This window comes from Danio aesculapii, chromosome 11, assembly GCF_903798145.1.
Source record: "Danio aesculapii chromosome 11, fDanAes4.1, whole genome shotgun sequence".
In the NCBI taxonomy this organism is placed as follows: domain Eukaryota; kingdom Metazoa; phylum Chordata; class Actinopteri; order Cypriniformes; family Danionidae; genus Danio; species Danio aesculapii.
The window spans coordinates 27,605,981-27,624,802 of record NC_079445.1 but is presented as its reverse complement, the minus strand read 5'-3'; the positions used below and the strand labels follow the sequence as shown (position 1 = coordinate 27,624,802).

At 37.8% G+C, this 18,822-nt stretch overlaps 1 protein-coding gene across 3 annotated transcripts in view; it reads right to left on the bottom strand.

Annotated features, from left to right (window-relative positions):
• fbln2 (fibulin 2) overlaps nucleotides 1-18,822 on the bottom strand; it is a 118,959-nt gene that overhangs the window by 99,476 nt on the left and 661 nt on the right. For all 3 annotated transcript variants that reach the window (XM_056467742.1, XM_056467743.1, XM_056467744.1), the window contains exon 2: nucleotides 15,516-17,459. In XM_056467742.1, coding sequence (XP_056323717.1) covers nucleotides 15,516-17,355 — 1,840 coding nt within the window. In that variant the 5' untranslated portion in view covers nucleotides 17,356-17,459. The remainder of the gene's footprint in view (nucleotides 1-15,515; nucleotides 17,460-18,822) is intronic.

The window sequence follows — 18,822 nt, the reverse complement described above, 5'->3', positions numbered from 1 at the left end:
TTTTTTCTTTTTTAAAAATTTCCCAAGTGAGCAAGGAAATTTTCACAGTATGTCTGATAATATTTTTTCTTCTGAAGAAAGTCTTATTTGCTTAATTTTGGCTAGAATAAAAGCTTTGATAAAAGTTTTGAATTTTTTAAAAATTATTTTAAAGTCAAAATTATTAGCCCCTTTAATCAGTTTTTTTTTCTGATAGTCTACAGAACAAACCATCATTATACAATAACTAGCCTAATTACCCTAACCTGCCTTGTTAACCTAATTAACATAGTTAAGCCTTTAAATGTCACTTTAAGCTCTATAGAAGTGTCTTGAAAAATATCTAGTCAAATATTATTTACTGTCATCATGGCAAAGATAAAATAAACCAGTTATTAGAAATGAGTTATTAAAACTATTATGTTTAGAAATGTGTTGAAAAAATCTTCGCTCCGCTAAACAGAAACTGGGGGAAAAATAAACAGTGTGGCTAATAATTCAGGGGGGCTAATAATTCTGACTTCAGCTGTATATATATATATATATATATATATATATATATATATATATATATATATATATATATATATATATATATATATATATATATATATATATATATTATATCAACATTTGAAGTGGATGAAAAAAGTTTGACTATTGTACACCCATTTTTGCCTTAGGACAATTTAGAAAAATGTTTTTGATCAGAATGTTTATTGATTTTTTTGTTCCACAAATATTGACTACTGTATAAATTCTATAATGTAAAAAAAAAATCTGTGCTGATATTGGATTGGTATACCAGTCTATACTCACAATTTTTGTATGGAATCGCATAGGATCTTAAAAACATGGTATTTAAGCATCCCTAGAAATGATCCTCTGTTTTACTTTGCACTCGGGGTTTCCATTTACATTTGTTCAGACCATTTACAAAAAAACTAAACAAAAAAAAAAAAAACAATGGAAAAGTAGCTCAGTGGATGGCCTCTTACTGTTGATCAAACTCAAAATAGCTGCAAATGCTACAAACATCGTTTTGATTTGAGGGTTTTGGGCATGGAACAAATAATGCAGATCTAACTTTAAAAAACAAAAGAAGAAACAAAACAAAAGGAGGAAAGCCCCAAGCCCGCCTGCTTGTCCAACTGCATTCTCAGATAAGCTAAAAAACTTAAATAAGCGAAGGCGGCACTGACCAGCAAGTCAAACTTTGGTGTCTATGTGCGTGAAATCCCCATCAAAAAATGGCATTATTCACCCCAACCCCACCCTCAAATTCTCATATGGCCTTCGTATTTTAAACGCCCTGCTTCAGAGACTTTCTTCAATATTTTTCTTTTAGAATGAGTCATGGCAACTTTTCTACTCTGTCTGTCAGCTCAGAATAGAGAATTACTGCTCCAACTCACATACTTCAGGCATGGGGAACAAAAAGAACCAGAGGTGCAGAGAGAATAAAGGGTGATTTCTCAAGGACAGTAAAACACTAAGACACACTGGCAAAATCCCAAACGCTCATGTCTGCAACATGAGCAGAGGCAAATGATTGATCAGTTTTCTTATTTAGTTGCATGAAGCGGCACTTGAAGTATGAATGCATGATGGAGACTTTATTCTGGAATGACTGGTCTCTTGGTAATTGCAGTGTTTTCTAAGGCACTGTAGGCCTGTGGGGATTGAGAAATCACTTCTGCTGAGAGCAGCACCCAGTCGCCGGGCTGTCGAAAAGCAATAACTGGACCTTTTCAACCGTTCCGAGAAATGATGTATTCTCACGGTGACTTCCAATCACCCTGTCATGCTAGGCATAAGGACAGAGTTTAATAGGGCATCTCATATTTCTCCTAACTCAAAAGGCCCTGAACTTTTCTTCATTTCATACCATTCTGAAATAGAAAATCCATGCCAATTAGAAAGACTGCGCAGCTTGTAATTTTCCAGTTTGATCAAATCCATGCACTGTAATGTTATTGGCTGATTTTCATATGGAGAAGTGTCACTTGTAGATTATGCCTCGCAGTGTTGAAGATATTATGCATTTATTATGTACTTGACTAAACAAAGTTTAAGCAGACATTTAAAAGAAAGTATTACTTTTATTCAGCAAGGATGCATGTAATCATACATGATTAAAAGTGGCACAAAAGGTTCAGGTTTGGATTTCAAATAACAGTTTGATCATCAAAGCATCCTGAATACAAGTTTTACACAGCACAACCGTTTGCAAAATTGATAATAAATTAAAGATTTTTTTAATTAGAAGAAAAGTTTCCTGATTTCACCCAAATCAGCCTATAGTGTATAAGAAAGGATTGAAACCCAAGACAGTAATGATGTTGAAAATTCTGCTTCAAAAAAATACTAAAATTTGTAAAATGCATTTGTAATATACTTTAGGTGCCAACTTAGATGTTGAAAAAATAGCTTAAACCAGCCTAAGATGGTTTTCAGCTGGTCAACCAACCTGGTTTTAGAGATTTGGCCATTTCCAGGCTGGCTTCAGACATTTCCAGCCTGATTTTAGCTGGTCAGGGTGGGAGATGACCAGCTAAAACCGGCTTGACTAGCCTAGCCAGGCTGGGAGACCAGTCAAAACTAGCTATGTCCATCTTAAACCAGGCTGGTCAAGCTGGTTTTAGCCAAGCAGCAACCTCCCACTCTCTCTCGTGAAGCTAAGTAACTGAAACTGCAATTCATCGAAATTCCGCTAGTCCTGGCTCCATAATAGAGCAAATTTCTATTGACCCCACAGTTAAAATGGCCAAATTTACAGTAGAAAAACAGATGTTTACAGCCTGGTACAAAGAATGGTTTTGGTTCATATAGCTAATATTACCCTTCATGACAACTGTGAGGTGGTGAATTTTATTTTATAACTCATACGTTTCATTTTTATTAAGTTATATTAAGTCTGCATAATTAAGGGCGTGGCCACTTGAGTCACAGCTAGGTCTCGTAGGTCGCTGTCACTTCACCTCAGCTGATTCCAGCTGTTTAGCCGCTGAACTCGGCATATACATCGTATTTTTGTTTTCTTTTGTTTTTTGTGGCTTTACACAGTTAGTTGCATTCTGTAAATATTTCTTACAATTATCCGATAATATGGCATGCTGTGTGCACTTAATTGTGCCCATAAACCATTCAAGTGGCCTCCATTTGCCAGGTGAGTGAAATTATATACTTATTTTACCATCTCTATAAATGTATTTGTTTTATTTAAGATAATTTATCATTTATAATTTTCTTTAGAACTTGAAAGCATTAGAATCTGACTGATTTTGAATTGATTTGACTGACAGAATTGATTAGCTGTAGGCTCTAGAACAGCCATCTCAAACGTTGTCATACAGTGTTATGTCTGGATTTCATAAATAGCCCTGCATTTACTAACACAGACTATATTTGAAGTGTTTTGGAAGTAATTCGCATTTTCCTCCTGTAGAAAAACATCATAAGAACAATGCTTAGTGGCTCAACGTATTACAACAGTGTGTTAAAAGTCTAAACACTTTATTGCTAGTATACAACCAAGCACATGTGTTCAGAATACAAACGAGTCGCAAATAATGAAGTATTAAGCATTTTTCCCAAAGAAAAGCCTGTCTAAGCAAAATGTTAGCAGGCGTCTGTAGCTCTGCTCACGCTTCGCCTCTTTGCCGCTGTTTGGTATCCCCCCTAAAATGACGACGATTTCCACTGAAACCAGTCTGGAAATGGCCAAAAATCCTCTAAAATCGGGGTGGTCAACCAGCTACTGTAAAACCAGCCAACCAGCTTAGGCTCGCTTAAGCTGTTTTTTTAGGGAAATTATCTTCTGATATCCCTACAAAAATATGTTTTGATTTTAATACAAGTAAAAGAGTAGCACTAAGTGAAAGTACATCATTTGTGCTATGTGAAAAAGAAATTTGCATGTAATGGCGTCATGGTGGCTCAGTGGGTGGTACAATTGCCTCACAGCAAGAAGGTCACTGGTTCGAGCCCTGTCTGAGTCAGTTGGCATTTTTGTGGGAGGTTTGCATGTTCTCCCCGTGTTTGAGTGGGTTTCCCCCACAGTCCAAAGACAAGCGATATACTGTAGGTGAATTGAATAAGCTAAATTGGCCGTAGTGAATAAAGTTTAAGTGTGAATAAAGGAGCGTATGGGTGTTTGCTAGTGTGGGGTTGTGGCTGGAAGGGCATCAACTGTGTGAAATATATGCTGGATAAGTTGGCGGTTCATTCCGCTGTAGCAACCCCTGATTAATAAAGAGACTAAGCCAAAAAGAAAATGAAAAAATTTGCATGTAAACATGAATAGTAAACGAAGTGCAGATTAAAATCCACATGCGCCTGTCAAGAATACAGACTCTGTCATGGGTTGTAAAACACCCTTGATCAAATTTTATCTTTCAGCTGAAACAAACATGAAAACCTACTCCCAGTCCTGTCCAACATTTAAAAAAAAAACAGCATCCAGTTCAATCATTCACATACAAAACCAAACACCCCGGAGAGAGAAACCTGCTCCACACAACAGACTGACGCTCATGTAATATTTATCACAAACAAAGAAATATGGTCGCGCTAAATCTGTGATTGACATCCACTGACTCTCCCAGTGATTTCTTTTGTGTTTTTGGCATGTGCTGGCATCTTAGATGAGTCTCTGTTGGACATTTAATCTCCAAGCTCTCCTTCATCACAGCTCTTTGCACAGACAACAGTGCTTGTATATAGTTTTGAGTGTGACCTTGATGGAAGATGATTGAACACTCATGTCGTCTGTGAACTCACTGTTTACCTCAGCTACTGATATATATCATCCAACAGCAGTTGTGCTGCATGTGAGCATGACAAAAACACAGATTTTTCCTCACTGACTATGCTGCAAATATAAGATGAGTCTTAAGCGAACATTAGCATATGGCAATAACATATCATTTTAACATGTTTATTCTACAATTCTACACTTAAAAAAATACTTCTAATGATTTTTGGTATTTGGTATGATCTATAAAATAAATAAAGATGCTGAATTACACTCTTGTAAATAATAAGGATGTAACTTGAAGTTTAAAAAAATCCATTCAAATTTGTGATCATTCAAATCGGTTGAGATACCAAACAAATTGCAATACAACTGCAGTTGGAATTTATATGAACGAATCTCGGAGGGTCTTTAGAAAAGTCTATGTTGTATTTTCTGTTCATCTTTCTCCTGAATTATACATATTAAAGTGTTCATTAAGTGCAGTCAAAGTCCCTTTAAGGCAATTCATTTCACTCTGCAGCCATCTTTGAAACATCTCTTAGGCAGCTTCTTCAGCAATTCGGTCTGAGTGGAGAACCATCAAATTCTCCAAAACTGCTTGCCAAGCCTACTATTGAATTTCATATTACGAATAACCAATGAAATTAAACAACTGTCAGTTTAGTTTCATTTCTAAATGTTCGTATCACACAAAATCTGCAGAAACTCATGTCTGGTCCAAGCCCCTCCCCCGGAGTATCGTCAGTCAAGAGCAATCAATTATGGGCCCCGTACTAGAAGGCGGGATTTATTCACCATATAGCGATCGATGATTGGCTCCTGTACTAGTAGGTGGGGCTTTATTCACCATATTTACTATTACCAAAGACTATAGAATACACAGGACATGTCACTTGTAAACTTTTGAATGGGGATAAGTGTAACTGTCAATATAGCGCCGCCTTCTAGTACAGGAACCAATCAGTGATCGCTATATGGCGAATAAAGCCCATCTTCTAGTACAGAAGCCAATCAGCGATCGCTATAGAATGACAATTGTCCGGGGGAGGGGATCAGACCAGACGTGAGTTTCTGCAGCTTTTGTGTGATATGAACATTTAGAAATGAAACTAAATAGACAGTAGTAGTTTAATTTTATTGATTAATTGTAATATGAAATGGAATCATAAGCTTGACAAGTAGTTTTGAAAAATTTGATGTTTCCCATTCAGACAGAATGCCCGAGCATACTGCCTAAGAGGCGTTTCAAAGATGGCCGACTGGTGAAATTACTTGCCTTAAAGGGACTTTGCTGTTACACTTTTCCCCATTAAAAAAGATACAAGTGACACGTGTTGTGAATTCTATAAGCTGTGTCTCATTTCAGAGGCTGCATCCTCCGAAGGATGCATTCGAAGTGCGCTACATCATTGCGGAGCGACGAAGGCTGTCTCATTTTAAAAAAATTCAAAGACTCTTTTAAACGCAGCCTCAAAATGCATCCTTCGTTTCCCATGTAATGAAGGACACAACTGGTGGATCCTTTGCGAACTCGAATTCATTGCGCGCTGATAAAGGGAGGAAGTTTTTAAAAGAAAGCTCTGGTTTAAATGTATGAATTAAATTTATTTTACTTGGATATCTAAACACATTAAAAAAACAAAAAGAGTTTGACATGTCTTATGAAAGAGTGATTTTATAGGCAGTTTACATGTTTATGTGTACATGTATGGATCAAAGGAAATATATTTCCAGCTTATGTAAACCTCGCTTTGCCTTTAGATCGCTTCAATAAGTTTTAAAATCACTTTGAAAAAAAAGTCATTACAAATTGTATTACAGCTTTTTAATGGCGGTAATAATCCTCCTTCGTAGGATGCAGCCTCTGAAATAAGACATAGCTAGTGTCTTTGGTGCAGTGCAGTGCTGTTTTGTTTAAAGCGGTAACTCAGAAAACATAATAACGCTGCCGTACAAGTGCCATCTGTTGGCGGAAAGTGAATCTGCATCTAATTCATTTCCTCTGCTGTTTACTACAGATGTATTATTTCACAAAACTAAAGTCCGACTATTCTGTTTTTGTAACATATTTCGAAATAATACAGTTTAAGTTAGATTAAAACTACTCATGCTGCATGTGTGCTGCATCTTTATTTGGATCATGATGATTAAAAAGCAGTGTTTGCCTCCAATTTTGAATGGAAAGAGCACAGGCAAGTCCTTTTGACAATTTTGACAAAGATATGAGCAGCAACTGCCAATAAAAGGACATCTTTTCATTTACTCTATAATGCCTTTAATAAAAAAAATCTAATTGTTCAATCAAAGTTGTGAATTGAATCTAATCAACTCATCATATCTGTCAATAGTTACATACCTATTAAATAAAGGTTCTAAAAGGAAGTTTTTATAGTGATGCAATAAAAAAGTAAAGCAGTCTTAAATGAATCAGTTTTAGCATTTCTATACTCTAAAAAACCTTTTTCCCTTTAAAGAATCTTTTGTGGAAAGGTTCCCCACTACAGAACCTTCAATGCAAAAAACGAATATTTTAGAAGTGTTTGAATGTCAGGCCAGTAGTTGGCAATTTGTAAAAAAAAAAAAATATTCTGTACACATTTTTCTAGCCACAAATATAAGATTGAAAGGGCCCATAAGAACAGTTCCACTACTTCCTATTAGGTCAGGCATATACTGTGCGATTTTGGTTAGATTTTGAGCTAAATTCTGACTCATGCAACTCCTCTATGAATAAGGCCACATTTTAGCTTTGTCATTTGCCGTTTGTTGTAGGGTTGTCATGATACTGGAATTCAATACCAATCGATACTGAAATTTTTGAAATTTTAGTAAAAAATTAAACCACTCCAGTGCCCCTGTATCTGTGGTTACACTTACAGTTTGTGAGTTTTCCCGTGAACTGTTCGGTGAACTGATGATTTTCAATGCCAAAACATTCATTTCTGTTGAGCATGTAAACTCAATGGCAAATCAGTAGTATTTAAGAACGTGCTCAATAGAGCTTAAATGTTAGCGGGAAATTGATGTTTTTAAAATTTCAGTATTGACTGGTACCGAATTCCAGTATCGTGCAACCCTAGTTTGTTGTGCTGTGATCATGCAGTGTATGGGGGAAAAAGTAAATTGAACTCTCCCAATTGGCAATCAAACATTTGCCACATTTTGGTTGGCCCTTATGAGGGAATTGCATAAGGGCCGTATAACATGCCTGACTGTACCTGTCCATGCTACATATGTTGACGTTCACTTGACACAAAAGTATGGTAACATTTAATTTTGATAGTCCATTTGAGTATTAGTAGACTGTCTGCTTAATATCTGTTGATACTGCTCCTTCAACAGACATTTAACTGACTATAAGAAACTTTGCAAGTACATGCCAACTTACACTAACCCTAACCACAACCCTAACCCCAACCTACTGTAACAGTCTACTTATTATCTATTGAGAATTAGTTGCAATGTAACTTAAATTTAACAAACATACCATCAAAATAAAGTGTGACCAAAATTTAGATAACCCTGCAACATCATGAAACAACGGCCAAGCTGATTGATGACTTTAAATTTCTCGTTTCCTTATTCTCAAAGCTTTTTCCCTAGTTTCACATGATCCTTTCGAAATTCTCAGACATCCCAAGGATCAAATAGAGGACAGAAAATGGCATTTAATTATCTTTAATAGTTGAAAGCGTTTGCTAGTTTTCTAAGCAGATTCTAAAAAGTAAAAGATGTAAATATCTTTGACAAAATGTAGAAAAAAACAAAAATAAGACAGACACAATAAATACTGAATCCAAAAATATAACATGCTTGTTTCGCTTTAAATGCTTCTTTGTTTTCATACTGTACTTTTAAATTGTATGACTGCCAAATACAGAACCACTGCAATCTCTCATATACAATGGCATATCATGCTCTGAGTCTGGACCTGCATATATTAAGGACAGAAGGAACTCTGCAGATAGATTTCTTATTCATGGATTGTGTATAAGTAAATCCCCATCAATTTACATAGGGAAGAAATACAGGCTTTGAGACTGACAGGAATAATTCAAATTAATGTGCATTTTAACGACACAGTCCACTATGCATGAGGATCACTGCCATTTATCTTAGCACAAACTCATATTTTCGAAGATGCAGAGAGCTTGCATTAGCCACAATGATCTGTTTGTGCAATTCCATATGTTTTGGAATATACTCTCGCTAAGAAAACAGAAGCCATTCATCTTAAAAATTACCAAATCTATTGACATCTCACACATACTCTGCTCCTACACAAAATCTTTTTGGCATCAGCTCTTGGGGAAACCAGCCAACAATATTAAATGGAGGAATCCATCTTTCTAGCTCAAACATGCGTGATTAAAATCCAATAACAGGAATATTAATACTATAGTAATACATTATTGGTTGACACTGTGTTCCCATATGAGCATTTTAGGCATCACACACATTTAGCAGTTTATAAATAAGCATTTTCCTGTCAACATGTAGTCTCCAACAATTTTAAACATACACAATATTCTTAAAACTCAGCAAGAATCTCTTTAGGTAAATAATTCTGAGATTCTGAGCCCTGAAATGTGAGTTTTATCCCAAACCGCCAAAACATTGCTTCAGTGACTTGATTTTAAATTGTTATGCTCATTGAAATCTAATTGAAAAGGGAGTTTAGGCTTGGTTAAAGTAATGGATTCTTCCCTAAACAAGCTAGAACAAGAGCGATGTTTTAGTGAAGCAGGATTAAAGCCACCAAATGGATGCTTCCCTAAGAAAGCGTGTTGCAGGAACTAACAAATGAGAGTATAAACTGAAATGTAGCCTCGACTTCCTGCAGTAAGTGTCAGGCTTGAGGGGAAAAAATAAATCTCTAGAGCCCCGTCTTTATCATTATCTCTGTATGGCTCAGAGTCTCTTTAATTCTTAAATGTGAACAGAGCCTAGATGCATTTGAATGAGAAGACAGGATCACAAATCACTGCATTACTGCTGGCAGTAAACATTGAGACGTAAAAGAGAATATCAACAACATGCTTAAGTTCCCCCCAAAGCAAAACGGCACATGCACATATAGACATATTATATGCAGCATTCATCCCAAGCAAATAGGAGCCAATTCTAATGCATTTTCCAGATTTCCTCCACACATTCCTTCATCGTTCTGACTGCTAATAAACTATTCAAGATGGTGCATTTGTGCAATTAGCATACTATTCTTTAAATCGAGCGCAAAGTGAGAAAACACAGACACTCTGACTTTTAAAATGAGAATGTTTGCCATATTACAGCTGGAATTATATCAGATAACTTTAATAACTGCCTTGGTTCAGGGGAAACTGATCAATTACACTTCAAAGACAGTCCATGAGTGCTAAGTGCCTGTTTAACCCTAGAAAATTCACGTTTAATTTTATATACACCTGTCCAACTGCTCGTTAACGCAAATTTCTAATCAGCCAATCGCATGGCAGCAACTCAATCTATTTAGGCATGTAGACATGGTCAAGACGATCTGCTGCAGTTCAAACAGGAAAGAAAGGTGATTTAAGTGACTTTAAACGTGGCATGGTTGTTGGTGCCAGATGGGCTGGTCTGAGTATTTTATAAACTGCTGATCTACTGGGATTTTCATGCACAACCATCTCTAGGGTTTCCAGACAATGGTCCGAAAAAGAGAAAATATCCGTGAGCGGCAGTTCTGTGGGCGCCTTGTTGATGTCAGAGGTCAGAGGAGAATGTCCAGGTTCGAGTTGATAGAAAAGTTACAACCGAGGTATGCAGAAAAGCATCTCTGAACGCACAACACATCCAACCTTGAGGCGGATGAGCTACAGCAGCAGAAGACCACACCGGGTGCAACTCCTGTCAGCTAAGAACAGGAAACTGAGGCTACAATTCAGACAGGCTCACCAAAATTGGACAACAGAAGATTGGAAAAATGTTGCCTGGTCTGATGAGGCTCGATTTCTGCTGCGACATTCAGATGGTAGGGTCAGAATTTGGCATCAACAACATGAAAGCATGGATCCATCCTGCCTTGTATCAATGGTTCAAGCTGCTGCTGGTTGTGTAATGATGTAGGGGATATTTTCTTGGCACACTTTGGGCCCATTAGAACCAACTGAGCATTGTGTCAACGCCACAGCCTACCTGAGTATTGTTGCTGACCATGTCCATCTCTTTATGACCACGGTGTACCCATCTTTTGATGGCTGCTTCCAGTAGGATATCGCTCCATGTCATAAAACGCGAATCATCTCAGACTGGTTTCTTGAACATGACAATGAGTTCACTGTACTCAAATGGCCTCCACAGTCACCAGTTCTCAATCCAATAGAGCACCTTTGGAATGTGGTGGAACTGGAGATTCTCATCATGGATGTGCAGCTGACAATTCTGCAGCAACTGCGTGAAAGTATTATGTCAATATAGACCAAAATCTCTGAGAAATATTTCCAATACCTTGTTGAATCTGCAGTATGCCATGAAGGATTAAGACAGTTCTGATGGCAAAAGAGGGTGCAACCCAGTACTAGTAAGGTGTACCTAATACAGTGGCCAGTGAGGGTACAGCAGTCGTACCTTGGATTTGTTACCTACTTGTATGGAAAATATTTGGAAATACCTATGGAAATTATGAACTACTTGGAGATTTTTTCAATTTACAGTTATGTGTTTCAGTAAAATGTAACATTTATTTTGTTCTGCAAACTATTAATGACATTTCTTCTAAATTCAAAATAAAAATGTTCAAGTACAATTGGTAAAAAAAAAAGAATAAAAAATGCCTTCAGACACGTTTCAGATATTTTTCATTAATTTTTAGAACCCAATGACAAAGTTTTAACTTTAGAGCAGTTATAAAATCCGAAATATGAAAGCATTTGTTATGTTGTTCAACTGTCAATATCTGGGGGAATAAAATGCTCTAAATGCTTCAAACGACAATATTTTCATCTGAAATTTGAAAGAAATCTTATCAGACCTTTATAGAATAAAACAAGCATTAATATTTTACTCAAAACACATAGCAGGTAAATCCAGCACATCCACAAAAACTGAGAATTTACAAGTGGTCTCTTATTTTTTTCATAGCTCTAGGCTTATCTTTGCCATCACTAAAAAAACATGTCTTCATTTGGTTCCACATAACAAGTTTCTCATAGGACGATGCTTATCTACATGGCAGACAGTCACGATTGGCGGATGAGATGCATCATGCAACACAAGCAGTCTAGGCTGCTACCTCTGAATTTAAATTCAGTGCACATGTTGGTAATGCCGGTATGCACAAAACGATAAACCGCTTTCCTGCCAAACATATTATCAGTACAGTATGCCTCCACTTTCCCTGATTATCATACTCATGCAATGCAGACAGGCAAACTGTTGAGAGCTCCAAGTGTTTCTATCCGGTGAGAGCTGCTTATTTTGAGCAATGGCCAACTGGTATCCTGCAAGATAACTAATTCCTCTTCTTATCTAACTAATTGTGCAATGTTGCCTTTTGGCTGAAGTAGCCTTGTCACATTGATCCAGGCTGACCCTTCCAGTCTAAGATTTAACTCTTTACTTTTATCAGGAAACCCACTTGACCAGCTTTACCAGCACTGTTTCAAGACATCTTGTCTTGGTTACAACAAAAATAGAAGTTCACTGATCAACCTGTATGCTGACCATGGCTAAAAAATATTATAGCCAAGCAAGACAAAGCAGTGTAATCTTGGCAGACAAACAGAATCTAAACAATAAGAAATGATAACAGATTGAGTTATTTCATGCTATTGGAAAGGTCACATCTATCAGTGTTATGCAAACAGCAGTTTTACATTGGGTAAGCAGGACAATTTGTCATTTCATAAAACCTCTGGAACAAAACTGAAACCTCGTATCTGGGTGAATCACATTTCACCTCAAAAGCGCATAACATAAATTGCACCAAGCTCATAATTGCCATTATTTGCATTCCTACACTATTTTCATGACAAGCAAGCACATTTTTCTCAAATTCACATTACTGTTATGCTTCCAATTGTTTTACTGTTGAGTTTATTTCAAGTGTGATAATCTTAAGAATATGATTAATAAAATATTAGCAAATATCAGCAATTAAGGCAGAACAACAAATGCTATCTGCTTGTTAAGTGTGACGTCACGCAAAGCAGCTTGCAGGTCCAAGCCCACTGTATGGGGAGGCTCAACAAATGGTAACAATAAGCGTTTACAAAGCAATGTAATAATTTTGAAAAACACGATCGCAATATATATATATATATATATAATATTGGTGTCTGTGAGGCAGCAAGCCCAGAGATTGATGTGTACATCACGGTTTTATATAAAATTCACTTTAATGTTTGATATGACTAAAAAGTGGTCATAAACAAATATTTTCTCAATTCAAATGAGTAGCGGCTTGGACCCAGAAACTGTATTCCATACATCACGACTTAACAAGCGGATATGACAAAATATGCATAGTTAACAAATTAGATACTGTTGTTGTTGTTGTTATTTTAAGGATGTTATAAACCAATCGCGATTGAATTTCATAGTGTTTTCCCTTCAAAATACTATATTTTCTAATTTGTTCAACAAAATAAAAAATACCACCTGAGGGTGAGTAAATGGGAGAATGATCCCTTTAAAGGGGTGGTCCACTATGATATCATATATTAAACTTGAGTTCATGTGTAATGTAGCTGTGTGAACATAAACAACTTCTCTGAATGTAATATGCTCAAAGTTCAATGCAAAGGGAGACATTGGCTTTTACAGAGTGAGCTTAGCAATACCTACAGCGAATTAAATTTGGAACTACAAAAAAAATACATCCAGGCTAGTGAGATCACAATGCTTCAGGTTGTGCGCATTGACCACGCACATACACTCCGCACAGCAACGAGGCAGCGTAGCCAGATGCGCTGAATATTATAGCAGAGAAACCTAAAATGCCGTCCAAACGCTGCTATTTGCTCATTGTGTTTCTGTATTTGAGCTTCCAAAGGACACGGCACAAAGAGAGAACTGCTTTCAGTTTAATTTTAATTATGTTCCAGATATTTATAATTTATTATAATTTAAAAATATATAACTAGCATTTGACAAATGACAGCTTCCAGAATCTCTCCCAGTTCAGTGCTGGATTCCTGGACTCCTCCAACTGACGAAGTTGTGGATTGTGAGCCACAACACGTAAGTATTTTTATTTGTTAAAATTGATCAATTACACACACAGTTTCTAGTGTTAACGGTGTGTTGTAGCGAGGACGTAAACAAGGATGTAAACAATGGGAAATGCTGTTCGGCACTACTAACAATCTAGCTACAAATTCATATTTATCAGTCAAACTGCTGTAAACACTCACAATCCTCACCAGCGCTGGAGAGTGTCTCTATGCAGCCACTTTCCGTGTGTTCTACATCTCAAATAACAAACCTGCAAAAGATACGTGAACGTTTCATATTACTTACACATGCTTATTCTGAATATATGTGAAAGACACTTGTCAGATTTTATTTTAGAGAGCAGGCGTGAGGTTCAGCTGTGTGCTCTTTATGTTCTGTCTCATTCAGGCAGAAACTGTTATGGCTAACAGCTACTGTTTACGCAGCGCAAAAGCGTGCGCTTGTAGAAGTGTGACGTGGTGACGTGGAGCCGATCCGTGAATCACAGCACATTATGTTAGCTGACCAATCAGAGCCTCTTGAGGGCAGGCCTTTCGGAGGAACTAGGAAATATGACAGTCGTTTTTATGTTAGCTGAGTAGCTGTATATTATCTAAGTAAAAATAATGTGATTTTCTACAAATAAAGCATGAGCACACATTGCTTTGCATCGTATAAACACAACCAAGCCTTTAAAATTCACTGTGGACCACCCCTTTAATATATACTGAATGATCCCTTTAGCATAACACACTGAATTTGTTGCCCATATTTCAATATAGTATTAATATAACAGCAAAAAAAAAGTTGACTCACCATCTAAACCTAAAAAAAATCTAAAGTTAGTGATTTCATCACGCATTATTAAGTAGGCACTGGAAAAGCATTGAGTTACCTTGGTGCCTCATTCAAAGGTCCAATTAAATATTTCAGTTCCAGCACCAGTCAAGATGAATTATACAGACAAACCTATAAACACCTTTTGGTTCAAAGTCACAAGCCATTTTCCAGTCAATGGTGTGTTTATAGCAAGCAATGATTTCCGCTAATTGAAGCTTTGAGCGTGCTAAACGACACAAGGGTGTTAGGTGGTGTGTGAGTGAATATGATGACTGAGCGAGGAGGATGTTCCCAGCAGGAGCGATGTTTGGCTTCGCGATCCAGACGGCCCCCCTGAGTTGAATATTTATGCTCCAGCTCATGCACAATTCCTGGGACTAGCTACCACTTACGTGTCAAAATCAAACATGACAGCAAACAGTTTTCCTAAGCGCTGTGTGATACCAGAAATACTTTAATTGGTAACCTGTCATGTGATCTGTGAAAACAAGTCACCGTAGACATCTCAAGAGAGAGGCCTGTTTGTTTAGTCTTGTCAAAACCGCAGGGTACAAGGCCCGTTGTGTTCCCCGCCAATGTGTTATAGTCATCTTTACACAGCTGTGAACGTCTATGGCAAGTTGCCAAGCACTCAAAATGGGAGTTTATGGTACCAGGTGAATGTCAACTATAAATCACATTAGCATTAATTATGCACTGAAACTCTTCAGCATAACAGTTCGGCACTTGAAACACTGAATAAATGACAAGCTTGTTAACTTACCTTCCTCATCCACAAAAGCAGCTCTGAGGGTGTTGTCTGCCTCGTCCTCTTCTTCTCTGAAGTTAAACAGACTGTGGGACTGTTTGTTTGAAGGTGGGCTGGTTGGACTGAAGGTAACTGGAGAGAACAAGTGCCACTGATGTTTCCTCTCAAGCTCAGTGTTGTGCTTTGCTGAGGTGCTCTGCACATGTTCTTCTCCAGGTTGTGGGTGCTCAAGGGCGTTTTTAACAGGAAGTCTTTTGTGTTCTTCAAGTGGTTCTCTGTGGTCCACTGCAAGCCTTTTCTGTTTCTCTTCAAATTCGGCTTCTGATTCTTCATGTTCTGGTAAAGTTTCAGCTGGGATGGTCACACTTTGCTTAGCAGGATCTGGAGTGCTCAGGATATATTCATTCTGATTACCAGTGATTGATCGAAAGTCATACAGACTTGTAGTTTCATTCAGAACAGCTGCTTTTTCTTTACTAGTCTCTCTTGTGATGGTTTCTTCATGTTTGGAGCCATCTGTTTCGACAGTATTTGGGAGAAGTGGTTGAATTTGACTCTCTGATACATCGTCCCAAGCAGCTTGCATTAAAATTGTGGTTTCCCAAAGTGGAGATGATGTAGTTTTCTCAATAGTCACTGGAGAGTCAGTAACTGTCTCGCTGTATGTGGTGTCCTCCTGTGAGGTATCTCTTTCCCCATCAGTAGTTTCTGAAGGAAATTCAAGCTGTTCGTCATCTGTTAGGTCCTCTTGATTGAAGCTGTCTTTATAAAGACTAAAGCTCTGGATCTCAGAAGCATCTTTGTGACTGGAGAATCCCAGTCTGTTTGTAGTTTCCACAGGAAGGATGAATCGTTCCCGGTCTGTTTTATATTCCAGAGGGCTGAATAGCTCATTTTTTGGTTTGTCATTGCGAGTGCCTACTCTCATTCGGTCTGTACTGTCCTTATAGAAAGGAAACTGCGGCCTTTCTGTTGTGGACCTATGAATACCAAGCGTCTCTCTCAGCTCTTGTTTAGCACCCCTGTGCACACCCTGGTGGGGGGTAAAATTATCTGAATGAGATACCGACATGATGGATGACTCTGTGGGAGCTGCAAAATCATCCAGAGAAGGAGCTGAGTAATCAGTGGGTGGATAATCATAGTCTTCCTCATCCTCATCTTTCTCATCTATTTTTCTCATATGCAGCTTAAAAGGACGATTGTTATCGGCATGCAAGGGAAAATGTTTGGTAAAGGGAATTCTAGAGCCTTGATGGTTAAAAATGTGCATTATGGGGTCTCGATAGGGCATCCCTTGTGTGGTTTCTTCGGTTGTTGTCATCAGCATGGGTTTTGAAGCACGACTTGGATTGCAGCTTGGAACCGGATAGCACATTAGATCCCCACCACCATTCGGGCAGTGGCATACTTCACAAGGGTCCATTTGGAACGTGTGTCCGGCTTCGTATTTCTGATCCTTGTGAACGCATCCTACTCGCTCGCACTGAATGCACCCATCTGCCGGTTCTGACAATTCTATGCAATTGGCTGGAACTTCAGGACATGGTATAAAATGGCAGCTAATCCGTCCACCCCCTTGTGGACAAGAGCATTCAGTACTCCCAAAGTCCACAAAGTACGACTCTCCCTCTGGAACCTTGCCGTTTCTGAAGCCAGCACTGATACAATCATAATACTGGTACCCCTCGCACATGCAGCCTGTTTGTACACAGGTAGCACAACATGCTCCGGTGTCCAGGACCTCTTCTATACAGTTATGCAGTTCAGGGCAATCAACACCGGTGCAATCCTTTTGTCCAAGGCAGCCACTTATACTCAACAAAAAGGCCAAGTTCAAGAAGCCACGGCCCATTTTGCCTTGATGTTGGTGTATCAACAGGTGATAAATGTCCCCAGTACAATCCAGACTCTGAACAGTCAACTCTCCTCTCGTGAACTGCAAGCCGTCAGTGGAACCTTGAACAAAGAAAGAAAGGCAAGTTAGGGAACACTCTGAAAATTTTCTCTGGAGTTCTTCCAACCAGCCCAAAGTCAGTGTATAAAAGCCAACATCTGGCTTCACAGCTGAGCTCACCCTTCTAAGACCATCCCACACTTCAAAATCACAGGGTTGTCCAAGCTTGATGTCATGAGCAAGTTTCCCCTTAATCACAAAGCACCAGCATTCAAGATTATTACCATTATGCATTATGCATTCAGTGGCATTAGATTTGTAATATTCCATTTGATGGGGTCTTAAAAGCTGTACCACAGCATACGATTTCTCGATTATTTTTGATTGCTTTTTCTGATTTGTTTGGCATTTATGGGACAACTGTGATTTGCTTCAGTTAGTGCAGATCTATAATAAAGGAAGTCATACTGAACTCTCATTTGCAAATGGCAAAGCCAACTGAAAGAACTCAATTTGAGGCATTCAGTGCAGTCAAAAAGTCATTTTCATAGTTGATGAGGTGTTTTGTGGGTAAAACATAGAGGGGATTTAAAATAATTCAGCAAAGCGATGTTACAGCAGACTACATCATCACAAGACCGGGTTCTACCTTTGTAGCCCATTTGTAGTGAACTGCTTTCTATTCAGCAGCTGAGAAACATGTTCTGTTTACTTTGGAAAACCATTGGAGTCCCGAGGCCCCAAACGTTTAGATTTGAGGGCAGATGAAAGGAACTACTTTAATTGTTTCCAAAAAACCCCATTAACCTTAATATCTTAAAGTCTGGGCAAAACATTTGTCTCTACTGCATGCCAACATGCCATTTGCAAAGTTTGACTGTAGTCTGTAGTCTACCTTTTGATTTAAAACAACTGGTCTGGTTAATTATACAACTTGTATGAAGAGTTAAAGATAGAGTTTACCCCAAAGTATAAATCTGTTCTTATTTACATAACCTCGGGTTGTTTTTAAAACTGGTTTGACTTTCTTTCTTCTGTAAAACACAAAAGGTGATGAGCGAAGCCTCTAAAAATGCAAATATACCATAGAAATTACCATAAAAGTAGTGTGATGTGGTAACTTTGTTTGAGGAACAGAGCAAGTTATGCATTACAACATTTCTGCACTAACTCTTTATTGCAATAATGAATAAGCAATTGACTTAGATCTTTTAGGTCAATATTACACAAAACCTGAATGATTTGTTCAAGAATGAAATTAAGACAGTTCTCAAGTTCAAATTACTGAGTCAGCCCAAAGATTATTGAATAGTTACTGAGTTTTGCTTCTAAAAACAAACTTTCACGTAAACCCAAAGCAGTACTTTGTGTGTATGATAATACTGAGCCTTTAAAAGTTCAGTTTAATTCAGTTTCATTTAGCAT